We start from the raw sequence: 20,240 nt of genomic DNA, 5'->3' as shown, positions 1-20,240 counted from the left end.
TACATAAGGTACGGATTGATTATAAAAAGATATTTGATTCATTACACACAACTGGATCATAAAATGTATGGAAACAAAATAGTGTCAGTAAAAACTTTACAATGTTAATAGAAAAACATAATGAATCAGTGGAAGACAAACTTTGCAATGTCAATAAAACAAAAATTTACAATGTTAATAGAAAAAAATAATGAATCAGTGGAAGACAAACTTGTTGGTTGTAGATGAAAAAAATATGATTTTGTGAACCTTAGGAGAGGCATCTTCCAGGGTGACTCATGACCACCCTTATTATTTGTCTTTGCTGTGATCTCACTTTCAATGATTCTGACGAAAACAAACCTTGGTTATCAAACAGCAAAAAATACCATTAAATCTCACATCTGCTTTATATGGGTGATCTGAAGCTTTATGGAAAACCAGAAACTCAAATCCAGTCATTGACAAAAACCTTAGAATTTTTTAGCATAGATATAGCAATGGAATTTGGCCCAGAGTAATGTGCTACAGTAGTAGCAGGATTTAGGAGCATTACGAATAGTAATGGAATTTAAATACTGAATGGCCAAACCATCAGGAGCCATCAGGATCAAGCCTACAAGTATCTGAACACTTTACAGTTGGATAACCTCACGCATGGACAGGTAAAAAATGCGATCAGTAAATAATATATACAAGTGAGAAAGGTGTTAAAAAATCACTGAATGGTGGAAACACCACAAAAAACCATCAATACCTGTGCCATACCTGTGATACAACACACAGCTGGAATTATTAACTGGACACAAGCTGAATTAGACTGCCTGGACTGAAAAAAAGGAAGGTAATCAAATTAACTACAAATTATATCTCTGCGGTGATATTGATTATACCTGCCCAACAGAAATGGAGGAGGAGGTCTTCTTCAGGTCAAAATGTCAAGAAAAGCGTGCATCAGTTGATTATGCAAAAGACAGCCAAGAACAAGCATTGATGCAAGTTAAAATTGGAACTTACTGAATGTGCAGGCAACAAACAGTGGATATCGAAATAATGTAATAAAAATGCAAACAGAATGCTGGCAAGGAAAAGATGGTCAATTTCTACAAAAAAAATTGAGGGGAAACTAGATAAAAATAAAACCTGGCAATGACTTATAACAGGAACATTAAACATTAAAAAAAAAGAAACTGAAGGCTTGATTTTGGTTGTGCAAGAGCAACCAAATTAAACTGATGCAATCTAGGCCAGAACTGAAAAAACATGAAATGATCCAAAGTGCAGATTATGGAAAAAGGCAGGAGAAACACTAGATTACGGTATATGATCAGATCACGCAAGAAGGTAGCACAAGCTGATTATAAACAACATAACATAGTTGCCAAAATGATTCGCTGAAACGTCTGTAAAAAGTATCATGTTCTGGTAATAAAACATTGATGGGACTATAGAGGTGAAAAAGTAGTTGAAAATGAGCAGGTTAAAATGTTGTGGTATTTCCGAACACAAACTGATACAGACTTAACTCATGACACACCATGTTTAACTGTGATTGAACAGAAGACAGCAGGGCTTAGTAGAAAACAAAGAGTTGAAAAAGATCACAAAGTAGGAAGATCTGAAAATCAAAATCGAAAGATTACGACATATTTATATTTATTTGATTTATATACCGCCCTTCTCCCGAATTTCCGCAGTGTACAGGGCAATAAATATCTACTGCTAAGCTTGTAAGCCGCCCTGAGTCTTCGGAGAAGGGCGGGATATAAATGGAATTAAAATAAAATAAAATAAAATGGAATTAAAATAAATGGAATTAAAATAAAATAAAATAAAATAAAATAAAATACAAGGTACGAAAGTTAAAAGAAAATTAAATAATTATGCCCGATGCAATAGATAATTAAAATCAATATTAAAAACCCCTAAACCCATCAGACCAGGCCGGCTTGTTCGAATAAATAAGTTTTCAGATCACGGCGGAAGGAGCGAAGGTCGGGAGCCATCCGGAGCTCCACCGGTAAGCGGTTCCACAGATCCGGCGCGCCCACAGAGAACGCCCTCCCCCTGGGGGTCGCCAGTCGACATTCTCTGACCGGTGGCACCCTGAGCAGGCCATCTCTTTGGGAGCGTACTGGACGAAGGGAAGTCGACGCCAGCAGCAGGTGCTCCCGTAGGTAATCCGGACCCATGCCATGTAGGGCTTTATAGGTCATGAACCTGCCACGGTGGCCCCAGTGGTTATTGGCACACCGGGTGCCATACCAAACAATCTTGACTAGCACTTAGAAAATCTGCACACTGAGATAATTTCCATCTCTTAGTGACACACTGCTTGAATCTGCACATACACTACTTCGATACATTAGGACATCCTAGGTCAGAGGTCACCAACCTTTTGGGCACCAGGGACCAGTTCCATGGAGAAAGGTTTTTCCACAGAGCAGAGAATGTGTGGTTTTGAGTGCTGCCTGCATCCCACGGATGGGGTTTTGCTTGTTTGTGTGGACCGGTTGCTAGCATGCCGTGGCCCGGTACCAGGCCACGGACCGGGGTTGAGGACCCTTTTCCTAGGTCAGTGATGGTGAACCTTTTAGAGACCAAGTGCCCAAACCGCAACCCAAAACCCACTTATGTATCAACGGGTGCCGGGTGGGTGTGGCCAATTGGGTGGGCGTGGCTGCAGTGGTAACGGCAGACTGGGTGGGACTAAAAAGTTCAATCAATCAATTCCAACTTTGCGAGATCTTTTTTTTTTCCAGCGAGTTGAAATTAACCTTTTTTTTTTTTTGCACACGGCGGCGGAGGCCTAAAGCGAAAAGGTTTTATAAAACCCAGCTGAAAGCCTAGGACTGGGGCAATGGCTCGTGTGCCCACAGAGAGGGCTCTGCATGCCACCACGGTCCTAGGTTACTGGGAAGAACCTGCTGCATATGAAGGCCAGCACCAGTAAATAACTGGCAGCTGTGATTTCACATTGTTGTGAACAGGTGATAAATAACCCGCTCTTACTTTGTACAACTCAAAGCAGCACACATAACGCTCCTGCCTATTTTCTTCCCCTGACAACCCCTGTGAGTAGATTGGGCTGTGAGCTAAAAAGCTTGACACTAATGCAGCTAGAAAGTGACATATATTATCTGGGTGCTCAGTATCAAGCAACTTTTAACTTCTTAAGCCACCCACACTAAAGACACAAATAACGCAGGAATCCCTCTTTTGCCAAGTTCATTTTAGGTTCAAAACCCCATTAGAATTAGCAATTCAAGTGTTAAAGTAAAAGTCTTTCTCATAATTTGTCACCTAATCATTTGGAGACTGAGGTTCAGGCATGCAAACTTGTACTTAGCACTAAGCTGGAGACGCTTCCACAGACCGATTGTCTTGAATATTACTGAGTAGAGAAAATCAAAATCGTGTCCATGAAACCCTCTGGATCCATGCCAAGATGAACCAAGTGCGCATATGATGTATATTCTGAACACTTTTCCCCCTGCAAAACATGTTTTCTTTCTTTCACTGGCTTTTTTTTGTCACTCTCTTTGTGAAGCTCTGCTGACTGTTTACAATATATTTTTTTTTCCTACCAGGAAGATGAGAGGATACACTACAATTGGCAAAGTAACCACGTGAGTGGTTGTGCTCTCTGTTCAGTCATGAAGAAACAATTAGTTGGCAGGACATGAATGGGGATAAATGTCCTAAAGCACCTTCTGTTCTAACTAGCAATATTTTATTTAAACACGCTTGAAGTTAAAGCCAGGCAAAAGCCTTACTGTGCAGAGCTGACAAGCAACAAAACTCCCAGTGCAAGGAGAATAAGAGCTCCTGTTTCTGACACAACAGTTGTCTAGGTTTGCCATCAATCCCATCAGCAGGTAACCCATTTGACTGACTGTATGGCACCATAGCCCAATCAAATTCACCAAATGATCACTCAATGGCTAGATTCAAAATCCAGTCAGCAATAAGGAGTAAGGCTAATCCAATGTGGACCAAAACTGAATCCTTAATTAAGAAGCACATGAAGCAGGCTTGAGACACTTATTAGTCTAAAAAACTACCTCAAAGAGTGTCTCTGACAATTGGATAAACTATGCATTCCACCCTAACCAGAACTAAGGAAAAAGGGAAAGAAAAAAACTACTTTTTCCCTAATGTCACAATTTGAAGAGGGGTTTTTTTGTTAGCACAGTATTTCACACCTATTTAGGCAGCATTCACCATTTTTTTAAAAAAAACAACTCTTTAATTTTGTACAATATAATTGCTACACCTGTGCCCATGAACACAACCGTTATTTGTTCATGTAATTTTTGAACTACTGATATTTTAAAAATATGTCATATTTTTTAAATTCATCGATTATTTGACAGGATTCAACAAAATTCCCATCGTCCAGTACGCTCACACAGAGAAGGCCTCCTCAGGGTACCGTCAGCTGGCGACCCCCAGGGGGAGGGCCTTCTCTGTGGGAGCGCCAACCCTAGGGAATCGGCTCCCCCCTGAGCTTCGGATGGCCCAAAACCTCCAATCCTTTCGCCGCGGCCTCAAAACACACCTGTTCCACCAGGCTGACCTAGACTGACAGGCATTTTAATTAATTTATATTTAGTATTTTTAATTCATTTTTTAAATTCTCTAATTTTAATTTATTGCACTGATGTTCTCAATTTCATTTTTATCTTGATTTCTGTACTTATTATATGTTTTGTTGTTAGCCGCCCTGAGTCCTTCAGGAGATAGGGCGGGATATAAATCCCATCAATAAATAAATAAATAAATAAAATGCAGAATGCCATTGCTGGTGCATCCTTATTGCAAAATGCTAAATGTTTGAAATCAACCGTAAAAACTTCCTTGTGTTTTGACTCTTGGTGACCTGGACTGACAGGCATTTTAATTATATTTACAATTTTTAATTTTTAATTTTAATTTATTGCACAGATGATTTTAATTTTATTTTTATCTTAATTTCTGTACTTATTATATGTTTTGTTGTTAGCCGCCCTGAGTCCTTCGGGAGATAGGGCGGGATCTAAATCCCATTAATAAATAAATAAATAAATAAACATGAATAGCCTACTCTCTGTTGGCTCAGATTCATAACTGGTGGAATGCATGGAAAAATATGCAAATGGATACTGGACTGTTCCTTTGTGCTTAGTTGGCTATTTGGGACATGCTGTTTAATTTTTATAAAGATGGATGGAAGAAGGACCAATTTTAAATTAAAAAAAAATCTGGAGAAATCTCAATTCATGAGAAGTGTTGAAACAGGGATTTTCTACCCCCAAAGTATGCCTGGCTCCTTCTCCTTTTGGCATTTATGATGATGCTAAACCTTTCTTTCTAAATAGGATTTTGGCGCATAAGCTGTATTGATGAACCACAATATAGTTTTATTGTATATGGTTTTATTATTTCCTATATATTATTTTTTATTGTTGCACACTTACCAGAGATCTACAATTGAGCTATAATTTTTTTTGCAATAATAAAGAAATATGGTAATAATAGAAAGAATTGGTTCCAATTGCTTCGAGCAGACATTTTTAAAATATTGCATAAAATGACAAATAAAGTTCTATGCAGTGTACATTGTTTTTCTGTCGTGAAAACATATGAATCAGTTGCCCAAATGATTCCCAACCAAAATTTCAGACCCTCTGAAAGAATGAGACGGATTTGCATCCCCTTAGGTGCCACTCAAGGGATACGATAAAAAGGAACATAGCACTGCAGCAACAGTAGAGTTTGAAAAGGTATTGTTTCTCCCACCACCACCTTTTCCATTCTAATAAAAATAATTGCATATTAGGATGCTTCAATCATAAGACAGAGGATAAGGAATTTTATTGAAGGAAGCATGGAGTTGATCGGTCATGGAAGGGATAAATTCTTCTGAAGATCTTCCAGAACAAAAACCAAGTTAGCAGATCAATTAAGCTACTGCCAATAATGAGCTACCAAAAAGTACCATTAATAATATTAGCAAGCAGCTGAACCCTGGCAGATCCATTTATAATGTCCACTGGAAAACAAATGATAAAATGTAATCATTTGTTTATTACTTGGCTATCTTAGATCCTCAGAAAAAGCACACAAACACACTAATGGACATGAAGCACAAGATAATGCAGAGAAAGGAATGATAGTGAAAAAATAAGGCTCCATAAAATGTAAGAAATAAATTTGGTTTTCAGAAAACCACGTAAAACCATTCCTGTATGAGTATAAAGCCAGACTCACAGCTTTAATAATCACTGTGTAATTCGTAGCTACTTTTTTTTTTTTTGCAATAACCACAAGGGACTAGGAAAAGCTGGAGGAAAATGTATTTTCAAACACTGGATGACAATTAAGATATTACAAGACTATTACAGTAGAGTATCTGCACTGCATTTGCCATGGATCTACAATTCCATATCTGAATTTGTTCAATATACAATTGAACAATCAGAAAGGTTTGCTTAAGAATTGGGGTGGAGGCATGAGAAACCCTCACAAGTCTTACTGATTTGCCAAATGCAATAATACTAAGTAGCACACTGATTTAACAATGTTGTCAATGACATTAAGAACTCATAGGAAAGGGCGGTTTAAACAGCAGAGGCACAGAGCTACATCACTTTCATCAGCCCTCTGTAAACCACTACCATTAATTTAGCCCAATAAATGTCTCCACACCCCACAGCACATCCTGTTTAATTCTCCATATCAACTACATCTGTTCTTCTGCAACAATGAACACCAGTGTAAAGGTAACAAGAAATGAAGAGTCCAGACTGGTTCATATAGCTCACCCTGTGTAGCTAGATATTTATTCATCTGTCATCAGATGCTATGGGACATAACTGGAATTCCCTATCACGGGTCTTACTTGATTGTTCAAATGAATATCCTGATCTTTCTTCAGAAATCTAAAGTAACATAAATAGTTTTATCCCAAATTTTAAAAAAATCTTATTTCAATCCTGTAAGGTAAATTAGACCTGGCCCAAAATCACCCAGCGAGCTTCATAATCAGGTGGATATTTTAAATCACTGTTGCCTTATTTCTAGCCCAGAGCTTTTCTAACCCTTATATTCTGACATGATACATTTCCATAATAATACAAGATAGCATTTGTACTGAAATATCGGTATTAACACATCTGGCCAGCAAGAATTTAACCAAAATGTGAAAAGAACTTTATATATAAAGGAAGTTATTATCTTCTGTATAAAGACTTCAGGCTGCACCAAGTTACTACAACATTAACAGATCCACAAACAGGAAAACACACATTTTCAACAGAGAAAAGTGTGTTTCAACTCAGTTTGTTCTTCTGTTCCAATTTGTAATGTAATTTATACCACATTCCAAATTACCTCATTCTTAGTGCCTTTTTCTGAGTTGCCCCTAATAAATTAGATGTCTTTATACTAACTAGGAACCCAAATATCCTGGCATTTACAAGCTGATCATCCCACTTCTACTACAGAAAAAAACTAAGTATTTTTACCTCAACTGTGAAAGAATTTTTATGCCGGCTGTAATCTTTAATATGTGGGAAGAACTTGCAGAATGGCCCTTACCAGCATGAATCTTCAGTGTAAACACACAATGTGGCTCCATCAAAAACTAGACCATAAGTATTAATTTATTATCAATATATGTTCCCCCTCAGTTGACATGTAATAAAAAAATAACCACAATAACCATTAAAAAGAAACACTGGTGGCAATAGATTTTTCTATGCCAAACAGGACGTACTGATGAGTGGAGCCATGCAGAGCCTTCAATTTAATTCCAAAAAGATGTTTAGAAGCATGGACTCACAATTCTTAGCCGATCTGTCTTTCCTGAGGTCACATGGCAGCTGCAGAAGACAACAGCACAAGCCCAGGAAAAGATATTGCTACTTTAAAGTGTTCCAGACAGATGTTATGTTCACACCTCCTATATACCTTGAAGCACCTTTTTTTGTATTATTTCAAAAACTGCTGCAGTGCTGGTGACCTTCTCATAGGATAGGAGGCTACACTCGATAAATAGCAAAAGTAAAAATCCTGTTATGTTCATCCCATCCATTTTCTTAAACAAAGTCATCAGTTAAATTATTTCCATTGTTAACTCTTTGTAGACATGCTGCAAATCCCATCACTCAAAGGGTGTTAACTGGAAAGAACAAGACTGGCCTTCTCCACTGTAGCCTCTGCTTTGTGAAATATTCTTCCGTTGAAGATTATAATGACCCCAACCCTGTGGGATTTTCTTTTAGTAAAGGTAAAGGTTCCCCCGCACATGCGTGCTAGTCGTTTCCAACTCTAGGGGCTGGTGCTCATCTCCATTTCAAAGCCGAAGAGCCAGCGCTTGTCCGAGGACGTCTCTGTGGTCATGACGCCAAAGGCGCACGGAACGCTGTTACCTTCTCACCGTACTGGTCCCTATTTTTCTACTTGCATTTTTACGTGCTTTCGAACTGCTAGGTTGGCAGAAGCTGGGACGAGTAACAGGTGCTCACTCTATTATGCAGCACTCGGGATTCGACCCGCCAAACTGCAGACCTTCTGATCGACAAGCTCAGCGTCCTAACCCACTGAGCCACTGCGTCCCTTGGGATTTTCTTTTATAAGGTTTTAAAAACTTGTTCCTGAACCAGGGGCCCCGTTCCTTGCCTTTACTGTTAGTTGGCTAAACCACCTTGGCTGCTGTATTTATTATTTGGACATTTTTATTGTTTTTAATTGTTTTAACTCTTTTATAGTTTTAGAATTGCAAGCCACTCAGAAATTGAATAAATAAAGTTGCATTTGTAAAATAAGCATTAATTAAACTTATCTGCCACCCAAATCTCAATGACTCTGGGCAGCTTACAACAAAGAAATAAAGACATTACCAAAAAAAATCAGTAAAATATAAAAGGACAGACCAGATGGAGTGAAAAGGTGTACTTCACTCTCCCTGGCTGTGTGAGGAACCAGTTCTTCTCTTCTGGAGGCCATTCAGATGTCTGGGAGAATGCAAAGGTACTGTAAAGAATGTGTGATTCTGGAGTCCCAATAGACAAAACTGGTTATGGAGTATGCAAGAACAAAATGGTTGGGCACATCCCTATGGGAAAGAGGCAGTCTCCCAAGTCAATAGGCCATATAGAATTTTTTAGATGACAATCAGCATTTTTAAGGAGGGATGTTCATTTTACTCCACTCTAATATTTCTATTTATGACATTTGTAATCGTCTAATTGCATTGCAATAGCCATTCTCCCATTCTTAAAGTCATTTCTTAGAAGAAGATAGCTGATCATTCTATTGATATTTCATTCAGAAAATGTAATATTCCCCTTTAGTTAATAACTTAATTTCAATACAAAGCCAATCTTTCTCACTGAAAGAATAGTGACTTCAGAAAAGAGCTGCGTACTACAATTCAAAGTTCTAGTAACATTTTATTACTAACATAGCTACAACACACATTGCAAACTCCTAGTTACAAAACAATCTACACAAGCTAATACCCAAACCAATTCCTAGGAATCAACTGTTTAAAGTGCTCTTTCTCACATAGCTATTATGCACTAAAATTATATAAGCACGATGTTGAACTCTTTAATATTTACAATTACACAACACTGCAAGGATGGGAAATAAAATTATTTTCTCCAATGTTTTCTTTTTCAGTAAGAGCAAGTGGATATTAAATATCCTTGATCTCATATATTTCCACCCAGAAACAGACAGAATACAAAGGAAAGATATTTTTCCCTGTTTGTTCAAATCCAGATACTCCACCCAAGCAGGAGAGCATTAATTGCATTCTAAAATAGAAAAGAATGATTCTCCCTGATAAAATAGCAGTATCTTGATAATCCATACTTCATTAAGTATATTGTGATACCTGATCACACTGACCCACTCTACAAAACCAGGTAACAGATTCTTAAAGACTGGATAGCTGTTTCCTTAAATGAATGAATACTGTATCCCAGACTATAGATTGTACCTAATTCTTTGTAATTCTCCCTGCTCATCTAACATTAAGCAATTGCTTAAGCAAATAGAAAGAGAGCATTTTTATACAATGTCCTCACAATATCCTACAGGAAAATATACACCACCTAAAAGCAAAGATGGGTAGAAGTCACCCTTTCAACAATTCACACACAACCATGTAAATTAGATGTAAGCATTTTCTAATTTTGCATTTCCCTCATTTTCACACTCCTCTTTTATGAAGGAAAAGATTGTTAACCCCTTTTCTTAATTTGCTCCTAAACACACACAGGGAGAATGAATTGATTCCCTTATGCAAAAATTAAAGGCTAATTAATTTTCTCCCCTTTTCCAAATACACAATACTGCTCATCCCTCAATACTGTCCTTTCTTATATACAAATAAAAGAATGGGAGCCTCACTCATTATAAACATAACAAGATGAGGTGTAATTACCACACATCTTGAATATTTTAATTAAACACTCCTCCCAATATACGCAAGACTCTTCAATTCCCTGTCCATAAATTGGGAAGAGAGTTATTATTTCCTTCCCATACATATGGAGGGGATTTACTCTACAACTTCCTTATATACTTATAAGGAATATTTATAAATCATTATTTTTAGCTATACATTGAGCAGGGGAATATCTGCCTAAAAATATAGGCGCTGCTAGCCTCTTGCCCATATTTGCCATTATATAGAATATTCTTTATTGGCCCAGTGTGATTGGACACACAAGGAATTTGTCTCCAGGGCATAAGCTCTCAGCATACATACAAGCAACAAAGTGATAAATCATGAGATGCAATCATAAATCGTAAGATACAACCAACAAAGTGATAGTCATAAAATACCAATAGGAGTAGGTAATAGGAACGATGTAAAGGTTAATAATAATACAGTCCTGCTACGTGGTTAGATATTAAAAATACAAATTTGCCCATCCTTTGAGGAAAGAGTAGTCATTATGATCTTTTTATCAAAATTCACTCATTCCCTCTTATTCCCCTAACATTTAATAAAAGACAGACAAAAGTGTTATGATTCCCTTCTGATTTGGAGAGGTTAACTCCACTTCCATGCTCCCCCACCCCTATTCTTACATTTTATTAACCCAATACCCCTCACCTGAAGTAGAAAGGAATTAAAATCCCTTCTTCTGACCCACTCTTCTTCCAAGCTTGTTATCTATCTATCTATCTATCTATCTATCTATCATCTATCTATCTATCTATCTATCTATCTATCTATCTATCTATCTATCTATCTATCTATCTATCTATCTATCTATCTATCCTTTCCCCCTCTTTCAATAACTCCATGATAGGTTGGGAAGGCATAATTCCCTTCCTTGTACCAAAAGAAGAGGGGTGTGTGTGTTAATTTAATATTTTTTAATTTGGTTCTTAATTTTTGTATTTTGGATTTTTAATTCCCTGTAAACCGCCCTGAGTCCTCAGGGAATAGGGCGGTATATAAATATAACTAAATAAATAAATAAATAAATCCCCCTTTGACCTCCTTTCTTTAGTTTATCCGTCTTTGCACTCCATCTCTCTCACCCAAAGCACGGAAGGGCCTTTCATTCCAATTTCTTTTTCCAGGGGAGAGAATGCATCCAGCATTTCTACATCCTGCTTTTCTGATCCCAAATACTAAGGCCCCTGGCAAACAGCATAAAGCCATTACAGCGTAAAGGGGAACGATCACAACGTTTAACGGGATTTTATTTTATTTTTTTAACCGGGGGGCTTAACTTCTCCCTTCTTCCTCAACAGATTTTTGCTTTCGATTCCCAGCTCCGTCCCTGATCGGGGGGGGCGTCTGCTCCCCCAGCCCCTCAACTGCCCCCACTCCTCAAGCTTGAAATGACGGGCTGGCCCCATCCGTTCTCTCTCCCCCACACCCACTCGGTGAGGCGAGGGGGGGGGAAAAGGATGCCAATCCGGCGTTTTTAATCCCCCAATTTTAATCCCCTTCCCTCACCCCAAATTGAGGGGGCGGTTTTCGAAGACCTCCCCTTTTCTCGGGGAAAAGGGGGAAAAAAAAGAGCGTGCCGCTCGACTCCCCTTCCGAAATGGGACTTTTTAAAAGCGGCCCCCTGCCTAAGCCGCGCAGTGAGAAGAGGGGCGAATTTCGAGGCAAACCCCCCCCCCCTCCATTTCTGAGGGGACTCGGGACAGCGCGTCAGTCCATCGGTCCCTCCTGCTCTCCATCCTTCCCCTCCTCCGTCGGGTCTCCTCCTCACCCGGTGGGCACGCGTCAGGCTGAGGTCTTTCATGACCTCCTCGAAGGCCGCCGTCTCCTCGGCCTGCTTCTGGTTGTGCAGCGCGATCTTCTCGCTGAATTTCCGCGGGTTGTTCGACGACGCCGCCGCCATCTTCCCCCGTCCGCATCCCTCCTCCTCCTCTTTCTCCCCCCCCCGACTCCCCCCCCCCTCTCCCAGCGGGCTCCAGACACCACCGCCAACCAGACGGCGCCAACTGCGCAGGCGCACCAGGAGAGAGAGAGAGAGAGAGAGAGAGAGAGAGAGAGAGAGAGAGACGAGGCCGAAGCGAGCGCCTGAAAGGCTAGGAGCGCGCTTCTGCGCATGCGCCGTCCGAGCAAGAGCCAGCCGAACGGCCCGAACTGCGCAGCCGTAAGAACAGGCAGACTAGGGAAAGGGAGGTGGAAAGAGTTTCAGAGTCGCGACTTGCGAAGCCAACCTGGAGGCGAGGAACTTTGGCGCACGCGCAACTCCTTGAAGCAGGCGCACAATGGACTTTTTTCCCCCCTATCTCTATGGGCCGAGTAGTTCTTTCTACGCTTGCGCGGGGGTTCTTCTCAGCCCCCCCCCCACTTTCACACTTAGCGGGCAAGTAAGCGGGCTGTGTCACGCATGCTCAAAGCGTCTGTCCACTATTGCTCGTTTAAAGAGCAAAGGCAGACGTCTGTTCTCTCTACTGTCCTTCCTTATTAAGGGAACTTTATTCTTTTTTTAAAAAAAAAATCCCTTTCACATTCCTCAGTAGCTGCATTTATCCAATAGCTTTAAATTGGTGCCTAGATTTTTTTCTGAATACTTTCTCCATTTGCATCATCTTCTGCAGCTTAGCCTTAGTTCAGTGTTTCTAAACCTTGGCAGCCTGAAAATGTGTGGACTTCCAACTCCCAGAATTCCCAAGTCATTCATTATCTATGCTGGTTGGGGAATTCTGGGAGTTGAAATCCACACAGCTTCAAGTTCTTAAGGTTGGGAAACATTAGATCACCCAACAACCTTAGTTTGCACCAAGTTAAGGACAAACCACTAACCAATATTAAACTCTAGTTAAGGAATGGATTCAGAATTATAGCAGGATAGTGTATACTTTCATGATTTTTCAAAGGCTCTCCTTTCATATCAGCCCAGGCCTCTGTGGCCACCTGGCTAAGCAGTTATAGAGGCTGTTTCCATGGATTTCACTCTCTTTTCAAAGCTATCAAATAACCCTGTGTTTCTCAATTTTGGGAACATTAAGTTCTGAGGACTTAACTCCCAGAATTCAGGGAATTAAGATGGGATCCCAGAATCCAATGCTAGCTAGGGAATTCTGGGAGCTGAAGTGCATTCTGGGAGGGATATTGACAGTTCAAAAATGTGAAAATAAATTCATATATACATCTGGTTCATTCAACTCTCCATTTTAGTCATTCTGATCTCTTGGAAACCTTGAATAATTTAAATTGTAAATAAATTATTCAGAAATAAATAGCCAATGATAGTAATTAGGACTACTGTAAGCATTAGTATCCAGAGTTTAGTTCATATGTGATGCTAATAACATAGTACTTGTACACTGTAACACTGATCAGCATTTATATGCTGAATAGAATAGAAGAAAGGGACCTTCGAGGCCTTCTAGTCCAACCCCCTGCTCAGGCGGGAAACCCTATGGTTGTCCAATCTTTTCTTTAAAATTTCCAGTGTTGGAGCATTCTCAACTTCTAGAGGCAGGTTGTTTCACTGGTTGTTCTGTCAGGAAATTTCTTCTTAGTTCTAGGTCAGGTGTCCCCAACCCCCGGTCCATGGATCAGTACCGGGCCACAGCATACCAGCAACCGGTCCGCACAAACAAGCAAAACCCTATCCACGAGATGCAGGCAGCACACAAAACCACGCACCCTCCGGTCCACGGAAAAACCTCTCTCCACGGAACTGGTCCCTGATGCCCAAAAAGTTGGGATCTCTGTTCTAGGTCTATCAATCCTTCTGGATTAGAAAAAGGATACTTCTGAGTTTTAGTGTCTAGCAATGGAGGAAATATTTGCCCAGAAAACCACGGAAACAAATGATAGAAAACTGAGTTCTCCTGCACAGTAAGGGGTGATTAACTATGATTCAGGACATCCACTCTGTTAGACTCATCCTATTTCTGACCAGCTACAATTCTTAGTTAGGATTCACTGAAAGTTTAAAACAAGACAAAGGGAAGAAATTATAGTGTTCTTGGCAACCCTTTCTAGGCGAAGATTGCTCACAAGCCTGGGCCAAATTGAAGGCATTGGAGACAGAACAAAATCCTCACTGATTTACTTTAATCCAGGGCTGATTTAAATTGATGACATAGATTTAATTAACCTTGTAAGTGAGAATAGAGTTGAGAAGAGGTTGTTATGGAGGAGTGATGAAAGGAAGGGCTTCAAAATCATCTTTTATGTTTGTAGGGCAGAAGCATTATTATCACAGCACTGAGTTTGTTCTTCCTCAGTTATGCGTCACATTTTTGTTGTGAAGCTGGGTTTTAAGCTCCTATTGAGTAGCAATCTTGGCTTAAAAGTGGGATAGAATGTCATCAAAACCAGACAGCAATATACAAGTTGTGTACAAGGTCTCACATATCTGTGATATGACACCCAGAGTGACTCAGCCACTTCGTTATATAAGAGGCAGAGAAGACTGCCATTTTCCTGCAGAGATTAGCACTGGTGTCTTTGTACACACACATACACACCATCTATGGGGAAAGGAATGCATTTTGTGTTGGAGGAACAAGTTTTGTCCTTGGAATGCAATTCTACTAACATAGCTTTTTCAACAGTTAGAAAAGGCATGTGGGAAATTGTTGGCTAGGCACTCTTCTTGGTGCTGTCATTAAGTGAATTTTGCCCCATTTTATGACCTTTCTTGCCACAGTTATTAAGTGAATCACCAAAACATAACTCAAGACTTAAATCATAATATTTCTTCAAGTTTTCTTTGCGGACCCCCGGTGACGACATCGCAGCCCCCGAGGGGCCCATGGACCACAGGTTGAGAACCACTGGCCTATGCACATAGCCTAAAGGAGATATCTACCAAGGAAGACTTCAAAGAGAGAGGGATAAAGCTGAAATCTTTGCAGTAACACCTCAGGTAAAGACTTGTGCTCTGTAGAAAATGGGAATGTTGCTGAAACGAGGCCTCTGAAACCACTCAAATTAAAATAAAAAAGAACATTGGCTCAAAAAGTTCATGGCCTTTACTATCTAATGCTCGGAGCATGAAATGTAAACACAATGAGCTTAAGAGGAGAAATATGACTGAACAGGAATGAGAGGTCTGGTGAGATGGCACCATGACCGGAATACAGCAAACTATGGATGCCACTTCTTCTAAAGACAGAAGCAAAAGAAAGTGGGGAGGATCTGTACTGTAGGTTAAAAATATCCTTTCCTGCTGAGAACGACAAATGGATAAACCTGGCAATGTTGCAGAGAGCATCTGGATGAGTGGAGGATTAAATGAAAACAATATGGTCCATGAGGCTTACTATCACCCAATCAATTACAGAGAAAATTTGGATGATGCCTTCCCAAAACAAATGGCAGGCCTTTCCCAAGAGGCATGAAGCCATCGAAATGGGAAACATCAATTAGCCCAACATCTGTTAGGATACAAATGTCCTTGAGCATGGTCATTCCAGGAAATTCCTGACGTGTCTTGTTGACAGCTTTCTCTTTCAGCAGGTATTGGAAGAGGCCAAGCGAATCAGCTATTCTTGACTTGAAACCAATACAAAGCATTTAATAAAGGAAATACGAAAAGGGCTGGAAGAAAATGAAATTCTTATTTTAAAGAGAGCTAAATAAAGTATGAGAGCCAGTTTGGTGCAGTGGTTAAAGCAACAGGCTACAAATCTGGAGACCATGAGTTCCAGTGACTTTGCTGGTCAGAAGTTTGCAAAAAGTGATCACATGATCCCGAGATACTGCAACTGTCATAAATATGAGATCATAAATATAAGCCAGTTGCCAAGTGTCCAAAATTTTGATCATGTGTGGGCATGCTGCAACAGTCCTAAGTGTGAAAAACGGCCATCAGTGCCGTTGTGACTTCATGGTCATTAAATGAACTGTTGTAAGTCGAGGACTACCTGAACAAACAACTGTAATAAGGAGGGGGGGGGGAAATGGAAGACACCAAAGAAGCCAGGGTAGTTACCCCAAAAGCTTACTAAAACCTGAAAAGGGTTTTTAAACCCCAAAAGGGGAAAGGAGGCATATAGGAAAAGCAAAAGGAGTTGGTTTATAGCAGGGGTCTTCAAACTTGGCCTTCAAACTTGGCCTTCAAACTTGGTCTTCAAACTTGGTCTTCAAACTTGGCCCTTTTATGACTTGTAGACTTCCTGGCTGAGGAATTCTGGGAGTTGAAGTCCACAAGACATTAAAGGGCCAAGTTTGAAGACCCCTGGTTTATAGAGACAGAAGAATATAAGCAGATAGACTAGGCTTGTAGTTGGCAATAAAAAAGTGAAAGCTGTGGAGTTGATTAGCAAAGGATGCCAAGAACAATGGGTTTCTTTGGATGCAATCAAAATTAAAATAATCCGTATATCAGCGGTTCAGTGAAGAAAAATGCTGTGAGCTAAGAAGAAAAGGCTGAGCAATTCAATTCTTACTTTGCCTAGTCTTTTCCAGGGGGTGGGGGATGCATTCCACCCATAAATTGTGAAGGGAAGAATACAGGAGAAGGATGTAAGCTTGAAAACGAGATTCCTCTTTATTTCAAATGTGCTTAAATCGCCAGGAGCAGTTGAACTGCATTTAGGACAACGACCAACCGAAGAATTGATGCTGGAAGAATTTACGGTCTGACTAAACTGTCTGGAAAATCCTGAAGAGCTAGTGAAATGCCAGATGATGGGAGGAGAGCAAATGTTCTCCTTATCTTCAAAAAGATTGTGCAAGGGACAGAGCAGTCTTGACATTAAGACCTGGGAAAAGTCTGGAGTAGATATCAAAGATTGCTCAGCCCAAGTTCTACTCATCTGGGTGAGGTCACTCTGCTCCCTGTATTGCTGCCCTGCCCATCTGTAAGAGGACAGCCATCGTCAGTCATAAATCAGAAGGCCATTTGGTATTGTCTTATCAGACTAACAAATCAAAACATACTACTGTACCAGATCCTTCCTGACTTTTACTCTGTCCATCTTTCATTTCCACCCAAACTTTAAGAGTGACCCTTCTGAACAAAAACATTGCTACCTTCGTGGTCCACTCAGCTGTCTATCTGCAATCTGTGTAGGCAACAGGCAACCTCAGGCCCTATCTGTCTCTCCATCAAGCATCCTGAGATTTGAGTGCTAAACATGATCAGGGTTGGAATGCGAACACAAAGATTCTGGGAGGTTAAACACTCCACCCCTCTCTTTTAAGAACTAAAACTCAACCCACCATTTTCAGGTTTGCCCCTTCTGACGGCACCAATCTGTGATGGTCCACTTGACATTTTAAAAGACGAACTAGGCCTACCACTATTGCAGATCAAGACTGAAACTTTACTGTGTCAAAAATCTAGTATCTCTAACGCAGCCAGAAACAAATCAGTAGATTTTGTTGTTCTTGTTGTTGCTGGCTAGGTCTAAAAACAAGCCACTTAAATTAGCTACAGGTAGCACTGCTGGCTGGGGAATTCTGGAAGCTTAAGTCTACAATTCTTAAGGTTGCCAAGGTTGGATACCCCTGGATTACATTTTTGTGAAGTGCCCTTCATTTTATCAGATGTTCCCAAGTTCCTCTTGATCTTTTTGCTACCGTTGAGTACCCATGCTCTCCTTCTAGATCTAGAATGTCTACAAGCTTACCAAAATGCTGAACCTTGTTCCATAATCACTGCAATTGCATTTGCACATGGTGGAACAGTTTTCCAGTTAAATCCTTCCCCAAGGCTGTGAACAGATTCTATTTTATGGGAGCTAATCATGTTGTGAGTTGGGAGTTGGGACTAGGTTTGTATTTTGATTGGTGAATTGTGTTGGTTGTTTTTATGGATCTTTTTTTAAAAATTGCTTAAATTCTAGATCAAAGCGCAATTGATTACAGTAACCTGGAAACATGCCAGGCTTGGTTAGTTTTAACCTTGATTAGTTTTCTTACTGGCTTAGTGAGTTGGATTTAGTTTTAACACACTTTTATTATTGTATTATATTGGGCATGATTATTTAATTCTTTTTAACTCTTTTTTAACTTTTGTATTTACATTTTGATATTTATTGCCCTGTACACCGCCCTGAGTCCTTTGGGAGAAGGGCGGTATAAAAATTTAATAAATAATAATAATAATAATAATAATAATAATACAGCTAGCCCATTTAGTCATTCAAAAACCCAGAAAATAGGTTAATACAGTAACCAGGTTCAGTTATTGATGGTATAAATTCAACCAATAAATTCTATCAAGAATGCTATTAATGCTATTAATAAATTCTATCAAGAATGCTATTATTAATGCCTCCTTAAGTAACACCAGCTGCCTGCAATTAGTGCAGGTTCGCATCCCACCAGGCTCAAGGTTGACTCAGCCTTCCATCCTTCAGAGGTAGGTAAAATGAGGACCCAGATTGTTGGGGGCAATTAAGCTGACTTTGTAATAATGCCGCTGGGGTGTGTGTGAAAACCCTAATAAGCAGGCATATACATAGAATGAAGGCTACTGCTAAGCTTGTAAGCCGCCCTGAGTCTTCGGAGAAGGGCGGGATATAAATGCAATAAAAAAAATATAAAAAAAAATATTACACAGATGATTTTTTTAAAAATAATTATGTACCACCAGAACTTTATTCTAAATTTCAAAGAAATTGTATTGCTAAACCAAGTAAAAGGGAACAATTAACATCTGGCCATGCTTCTCAGTTCATGCGTAAAGGGATATCCTGAAGCATCCATCTTTGCTTCCTTAGAAAATACTGACTTTTTTTGTTAATGAGATTTTAAAATTCTCTTTCAGATGCATCACAATATTTCCCTTCTCAGCCGCATGTTGTCTTTCACACTTGCAAACAACAGGTACTCCTCAACTTACAATTGTAACTGAACCCAGACTTAAAAGTTATGCCAGTTGTTAAATGGGTACCTGATTTTATGACCATTTCTGTGGTAGTTAAGTGAATCACCATGGTCAGGGGTAGGCAACCTTGACTCTTTTATGACTAGTGGATTTCAACTCCCAGAATTCTTCAGCCAGGCTGGTCAGCCTACTCCTGACCATGGTCATTAAGTGAAAGCCACTGTCATCAAGCAAATGTGACAGTTGGTAGCGAATCCCATTGTTCACAATGGAAATTTTTTTTTGGCCGGAAACAGGAAGTAAATGCCATTTTCCAGCAAAATATGTTGTAATAACATAATAATAACAGAGTTGGGAGAGACCGTGGAGATCTTCTAGTCTCCAACTCCCTACTCAGGCAGGAAACCCTGTACCATTTCAAATGGTTGCCCAATCTCTTGTGGCCATGTAGTCATGTGACCATGGACACAAGACCACATAAATTGTGGTCATGTGACTATGGATGACTCTAAACATGAGCTGGTTGCTAAGTGCCCAAAGTGCAATCATGTGACTGTAGGGAAGGCGGAGGAGGCGGCAGCCATCATAAGTTCAAATTGGTTCGTAAGTAGCCCCAGGAGGTCCACCGTAACTTTGAACAGTCACTAAGCAACCTGTTGTTAAACTGAGGACCATCTGCATTATTCCACTTCAAGTGTCTATTAAGATTGAAGTTTTAGACCACGGGTCTTCAACCTTGGCCCTTTTATGACTTGTGGACTTCAACTCCCAGAATTCCTCAGCCAGGCATAAAAGGGCCAAGTTTGAAGACCCCTATTTTAGACAGAGAATTTTTTTCTAGGCAAATGTACTTTATTGCATATAAAGACTGTATCTCGGTGTTTTCCTGGTTCTTTTCCCAGGGCAAAACAGAATCAAGCAAACAGCTTGTACACTGTGCACTGAAATAATTCAAGAAGTCTATATATGAAAGTTATGTTTTTATTC

General features: G+C 39.8%; 1 protein-coding gene across 2 annotated transcripts in view; it reads right to left on the bottom strand.

Annotated features, from left to right (window-relative positions):
- Positions 1 to 12,348, bottom strand: part of CRTC1 (CREB regulated transcription coactivator 1) — a gene marked incomplete at its 3' end in the record, with an annotated part of 93,915 nt that extends 81,567 nt beyond the window's left edge. For both annotated transcript variants that reach the window (XM_081338974.1, XM_081338973.1), the window contains exon 1: positions 12,216 to 12,348. In XM_081338974.1, the coding sequence (XP_081195100.1) occupies positions 12,216 to 12,347 (132 nt within the window). In that variant the 5' untranslated portion in view covers position 12,348. The remainder of the gene's footprint in view (positions 1 to 12,215) is intronic.
- Between the last annotated feature and the right edge of the window lie 7,892 nt (positions 12,349 to 20,240).

This window comes from Vipera berus, assembly GCF_964194415.1.
Source record: "Vipera berus genome assembly, chromosome: 1".
NCBI classification, from domain to species: domain Eukaryota; kingdom Metazoa; phylum Chordata; class Lepidosauria; order Squamata; family Viperidae; genus Vipera; species Vipera berus.
This window is presented reverse-complemented; position numbering and strand designations above follow the sequence as displayed.